The sequence below is a fragment of the Sinocyclocheilus anshuiensis genome, unplaced genomic scaffold (assembly GCF_001515605.1).
Source record: "Sinocyclocheilus anshuiensis isolate Anshui unplaced genomic scaffold, SAMN03320099.WGS_v1.1 scaffold2090, whole genome shotgun sequence".
Classification (NCBI taxonomy): Eukaryota; Metazoa; Chordata; class Actinopteri; order Cypriniformes; family Cyprinidae; genus Sinocyclocheilus; species Sinocyclocheilus anshuiensis.
In genome coordinates this window covers 1,508,298-1,514,637 of record NW_015560626.1, presented here as the reverse complement: position 1 = coordinate 1,514,637, position 6,340 = coordinate 1,508,298, and the positions used below count along the sequence as shown (strand labels likewise).

The window sequence follows — 6,340 nt, the reverse complement described above, 5'->3', positions numbered from 1 at the left end:
TCAGCGGTAAATCTCCATCACCTGCGGGCTTTCACATTGAGCAGCATTAACTACACAGAGCCGTTGTTTACTGACGAGCTGCGCAAAAAAATCGCGCGAATATGAACGTGGTTTTGCGCAGCTCGTCAGTGAACAACGGCTCTGTGTAGTTAATGCTGCTCAATGTGAAAGCCCGCAGGTGATGGAGATTTACGCTGATTACAGAACCGGCTTTCTGACAAGATGCGCATTAAATATCGCATGCGATTTATCGTGCAGCCCTAGTTAGCAGTGATGGATTTAGGAGATTTATCGAATTAACATGTACACATGAACCATATCATATTTCAAAATTATGAACATTACATACCATTAGTTGCTGTAGTGTGCTCAGAAACCGGGAACCTTTGGTCAGGGGGGTCCATATCGTTCACCACACCTACTACAGTACTAGCGGTGCTGTTGTCCACAGGAGTGGAGAAGCCAGGTGTGTACTGTTTACCTACAGAGTTATCTATGTGAACAAAGAAACAAATGACAGATAAACAATTAAAATCATAAATACATTAAATGAGATTTTATTATGTATTTTGTGTGTGCTGTGGTACTCTCCATAATGGAGGCAGAGGGTGACTCGGGGGCGAGGAATTGTTGGATAAAATCATTATTTTAGTTTTTTTTTTGCACACAAAAAGTATTCTCGTAGCTTCATAAATTTACGGTTGAACCACTGATATCACGTGGACTATTTTGTCAATGTTCTTGGTACATTTCTGGGCTTTAAACGTGGTCGGACCCTCTATATATAAAGGGTTGGGTATCGTTTTTTTTTCCCCGATACCGGTGCCAAATCGATACTTTTAAAACGATTCCGTTGCCTAAACGGTGCCTGCACCGATACTTGTTAAAAAACAAATAAATAAAAATTCCCCCCAAAAATGATGGATTGGCCATTAGCACTATAAACACATGATGTCTGATTTATTCATACTGGACGCCAGAGGGCGCCCTCACACAGAAAATCCACATATCCAGTCACAGAAGTAGAGAACTCATGAGTCATGACCATCCAGGAAATCCCTTATATGGACAAAGACATAGCTATTATAGCTGTAACTGAGTAAACAGAACATATAAACGTTTTGAATGATAAAACAAAGACAATAAACACTCGACTGCGACAATATAGTTTATCTGTGTTATTTAAGCCATCTCTGGCATTTTCATAATAATTAAGTATATTTATAATAGGGTGACCATATTTTAGTTTTCCAAAAAAAGGACAGTAGGGGGCGGGGTTCGTGTTAGGCTTCACCTAACAGTATAAGTAGCAAGGTTTTTTTTTGTTTGCTTATTTTGTTTTTATAATAAATAAAAAGAAAATAAGTGGAAAGAATAGAGAAAGAATAGGGAATGCTAGTGTTAGAGGCTCTTTTTTCTTTATAAATAAAACAAGTAGTTAGAATAGAAATAGAATAGAGAGTGCAAATGTTAGAGGGTCAAGTTTCTTAATTAAAAAAACAAGCAGATGAAATTAGAAGTAGCATTAGAATAGAGAGTGCTAGAGTTAGAGGGTCAAATGAAGATAAAAGAGATGTGTTTTCAGCCGTTTCTTGAAAATATTAAGGACTCAGCTGCTTGGATTGAGCTGGGCAGGTCATTCCACCAGGAGGGAACAGTTAATGTAGAAGTCCATGAAAGTTTTATCATAGGTAGAATGCAAACTGTTTCAATACAAGCATTTCAGTCAAATGTAATTTATGCAATATTTCAAACCTTTAACCCACTTGAGAAAATCAACACATGGCAACAGTTTAAAAGTAGCCCAATTCTGTGGAAAAAAACGCGGACATGGCACCCCTGCATCCAACAAGAGCTACCGGAGTCAGCTTGAGAGATGACTGACAAGACCATGCTGGAGTATTTGCTGCTCAACAGATCCTGAGCTCATTGACAAATATCTCATGTTGCGTGAGCAGGTGGCAATGGTCAGAGATTCAGCGGGAGTGGGATTAAGAAAACAGCCGAATCCCTGACATTTTGGGCAATTAAGAAATCCTGGCCAGACGCATTTTTGTAGGTCCAAAAAGAGGATATGTCCAGGGAAAAGAAGACGTATGGTCACCCTAATTTATAATCTATTGCTAATCGCTCAGGCATGGCACCGAAATCTGCGTTCTAATTCGGTTCTAGTACATATCGGTTACATAGGTACCGGTGCCATATTGGTACCGGGTTTCGGTACCCAACCCTAGCTATATATGGAGGGTCAGAAAGCTCTCGCATTTCATAAAAAATATGTTAATTTGTCTTCCGAAGATGAACCTTGCGTCTTCGCCTTGCGTGCCTTGGAACCTTGAGCCTTGCGTGTTTGGAACGACATGACCGTGAGTAACTAAATTATAGAATTTTCATTTTTGGGTGAACTATCCCTTAGGACGAGCAGTGTAAATATAATCCAATGCATTTCTTAGGAGGCTTTTCCATTGGATACTGATTGTACATGTGTTCAAAATCAGCTAGATGCATTTTTTTTTAAAGTTACCTTTAACTTGACAGTGTCTAAATTGGCTATATGTATGGCACAACATTGGGGAAAAAGTGAGACATAATGCAACAGCCATTTGTCTGCACATGTACACAGACCATCAAAACAAATGCTTCGCAACTACTGTTTAAAGTTTGGGTTCAGTCAGGCTTTTAAAAATAAATTAATACTTTTACTCAGCAAGGATGCATCACATGAATAAATTACATTATAAAATAGAAAACATTTGTTTTAAATTGTAATATTTCACAATATAACTGTTTTACTGTATTTTTCATTACATAAACATAGCTTTGGTGAGCACAAGGTACTTTAAAATGTTTACAAAAAATCTTATCCACCCAAATGTTTGAACAGTAGGGTATATGCATTCTGGAAAAACACTAACAAATCAGTTGCATGGAACTGAGATTTAGAACACATGGAAATTTCCTTTACCTTCAGCTGTATTGTTCTGGGACCAGGGGGAGGCCACAGTGCCATCCACAGGAGCTTCACTTTGTGTTGCAGGGATCTCCTGCCACACCTTGGCATTAGGGTTCAGACCAGCTCCTTTAGCAGTGACCTGGAACAATAGAAGGAAATGCAATGAATTCATTAAACCTTAAGTCTTCAAATGACATTTTATAATATAAGCATGGTTATCTTGACATTGCTTATTCTCATTGTTTTTGGTCTCTCTTTACAGGCATGACATGCAAAACACTTCCAGTGTCGTTCCCATGACACCAAGGTTTGTTTACATGTCTTGAGTGACACTGAGAACAATGACAGATGAGCCCACTTCACCTCCCCTCAAAAGCAACCCAAAATGCCCACGGAGAAAGCCAAGTGCTTAACCAGACATGAAAGATGGTACTTCAGTTAATGATAATAGTCTAATTTGAAAACATTATCATACCATAATACAGAAAATGGGGCATTTGTCACAGATATGAATACTGTGCTGGGATTTCTCTTTGCAACTAATCAAGAGTGCTTAACTTATAAGAAATTAAAGAAAAATATGTTAAAATGGTATGTATTGGTGGGAGAATGAACAAAATAAATTCTCAGTCAACACCTTCAGTCAATACTAACACACAAAGGCAGCACGAGGTGAGCAGAATCGCATGGGCTCATGTTTACAACACATGAAGAGCCAAAACTACCATTTTATTATTGGTCACAAGGCCTCTCATTCAAGATAGCAGCAGTCTCTATAGCAGAGGTTCAATCTTTTTTGCCAGTAGTTCCTGCAGCCAGACAGGGAAAGATTGACTCTTTCAGTTCGAACTTGTCTGACAGCTCCATTTCATCCTAACAACAGACAGCTTTCACAGGACTAGAGCTGATCCAATACAACAGCATTATGGTGAGTGTGATTTTGCTTTTATACAACAGTCAGATAAATAATTAATTTTGAGCAACATTTAAAAAAAACTGGCCAGTTAACATGTTTCTTCTCCACCAACCAAAAAAATAGTACAAAGCATGTAGTTTCGGGTCTGGAACAGCATATGTGAGCGACAAAGAGTGTTTCAGCACCAGATCCAGCCAGTAACACAAACAACACTAAAAACCCTCTAGGATACTAGGATAAAGTGTTTCTAGAAGATGACAGCCTGAAGATTTAAGCCAAAAGCAGACATATTGTCACTCTCCGAAAAACTGCTGCTACGGGTCCTCCCAAGCTAAAGTGCAGGAAATGTTTAGTATATTAACAGAGAAGAACATCGGCTTACAGCTAGACAAGCGGAAACAAATGTTTGTTTATTATTACTCAGAAAACTATGTAAACTTCCAAAGTCGGTGTAATACACATTATTTGGAGTTCATCTGTTCTATTCGGTTTTAACCTCACTAGAGCTCATGTGTGTCATGTGACTGCGTGAATAAGCTTATGAGAGCAGGCCACTGAATGAACGCTGGCGAATTACAGCGGGTTCTGCTGTTTAATTTGTCGACTAAAATCAGTATCTCTAGGCCAAAGTATTAATTAATCTATAACTAACCAGCAAAATGCTCATATGTGTATCTTCGCTAGCATATGGGCTAATTTAGCCGGTTAACACTTGTCATGCTTAAAGGGCCAGTCCACCCAAAAATGTTAATTTTGTCATGTCGTGTCAAACTTCCTTTATTCAGTACAAAACAAAAGGTTGGTTGTATTTGCGTTTATTACCATAATAGCTTCACAGGAGATTCGTATCATGGCAGATACAGGTTTAACAATAAATAAACATTTTAAATATAAATTTGACTTGCATTATTTTGCACATACACAGCTCTATATAAACTCTGTAAATGTGTGTGAAAAAAACTAACATTTTTATATGTCCATCTCAGAAAACAAGTGCTTTTATAACTCAAAAGGAGATATCAGGTAGGATGTGAGAGACTGACAGCCTCAGTCTCGCCATTCATTTTGCATCTGCATCGTTTTCCAGTGGAAGTCAATAGGGACTTCCGCTGTCATTCTGTCGTTTCTGTTCATAAGTGTTTTGAACGACATGAGCGTGAGGAAGTGACATTTTGGGGGTTAACTAACGACTGTGTGTGAGAGAGAAAGCAATCTTAAAACCACAAACATGCTGCAAAATTCAGCCGCAGATTAGAAATGGCTTTTGTAAGCGGGCCAACTAAGAGATTAATGAATCATCCTGTCAATTGCCAACAAGAAGCGTCTTCGACAACATGGCCATCTTGCAATTTAGGTGATGTCAGAGCTTGCAAGCTGTGTAAACCGACCGATGGCCTTATATAGCGAGCGATCATACTTCCTATGGCCCTATTTTTAAGAAGGGCAACGGCCAGAGACCGATTGTCCTGTTGGGGAGGGGTGAAGAGGCCCCGACTCACCATGACGCCTGAGTCTCCCCCGGTCCCGGGTGTGATCTCGTCCTCCCCACGGGGTTTGGGTCCCGGCTCAGCCTCCTCCTGCAGCTGCGGCTCTCCGCCCTGGTCTGAACTCATCGGCCGCTCCTGGCTCACCGCGCCTCCGTCGTTCTCTCCCTGCCCCCCTCGAGTCCCTCTGTTTGCTGATCGAGTAACGTTAATTAGCTAATAAATACACCAGTATGCGCACAGTAGGCGGTCCGGTTGAAGAACCTGAACTTATTGAGCGCTCGGTAATGAAAGCTCAGAATGCGTGCTGGCTGGCTAGCCACCGAATGGGCTAGTTCTCCTGCTAACTAGCTGGCTAGCTATCAATGCATCGACAAATACGGCGCAGGCTCCGATGTTTGTCAACCGACGGATGAAAATCACAGCGCAAGCGCCGAAAATAGCGAATTCGTTCCTAACGCGCCTTCCTCGTGATTTACACAAGCGTCAGTGCCATAGAGTGCATTCCTAAACGGGCGACCGAAGCGGACACAGGGGACACACACCTTACCAATGAGTAGGCAGACATTAACACAGTCCGCCAACGTCCCACACTCCTCAGCAACCTCTTGATACCCTCTGAAGTTGAACTGCTCAGCTTCCGGTTGGAGCAATGGCTGACAACAAGCTGCCTGCCACAATAAAAGTCTTCTTATTCTTAAGCGTTTTTGACGGTTGGCAAACCAGCTAATAGGTAAAATAAAAGTCTTTCTCCTAATAAATATTTAAATGTACTCCTTCTATGCTTACTCTTTATGTCATCTTCTCTCTCTCTCTCTCTCTGTGTGTGTGTGTCTAAACATGCTTGGCAATAAACTCATTACTTTCTTCTGTGGAACACAAATATTATTTATCATTTTTAAAATAATATTATCTTGGGTCATAGTTCACCCAAAATGAAAATTTTGCCATCTTTTTTTTTTTTTTTTTTTTTTAAATAGCACGTCT

The 6,340-nt window shown here is 40.2% G+C and overlaps 1 protein-coding gene across 4 annotated transcripts in view; it reads right to left on the bottom strand.

Annotated features, from left to right (window-relative positions):
• Positions 1 to 5,959, bottom strand: part of LOC107681987 (la-related protein 4-like) — a 13,966-nt gene extending 8,007 nt beyond the window's left edge. For 3 of the 4 annotated variants that reach the window (XM_016478386.1, XM_016478387.1, XM_016478388.1), the window contains exons 1-3: positions 5,369 to 5,937; positions 2,966 to 3,092; positions 350 to 493 (exon numbers count right to left, since the gene is read on the bottom strand). In XM_016478386.1, the coding sequence (XP_016333872.1) occupies positions 350 to 493; positions 2,966 to 3,092; positions 5,369 to 5,482 (385 nt within the window). In that variant the 5' untranslated portion in view covers positions 5,483 to 5,937. Of the gene's footprint in view, positions 1 to 349; positions 494 to 2,965; positions 3,093 to 5,368 lie in introns of all 4 variants that reach the window. The other variant, XM_016478385.1, reaches the window with a different exon arrangement.
• Between the last annotated feature and the right edge of the window lie 381 nt (positions 5,960 to 6,340).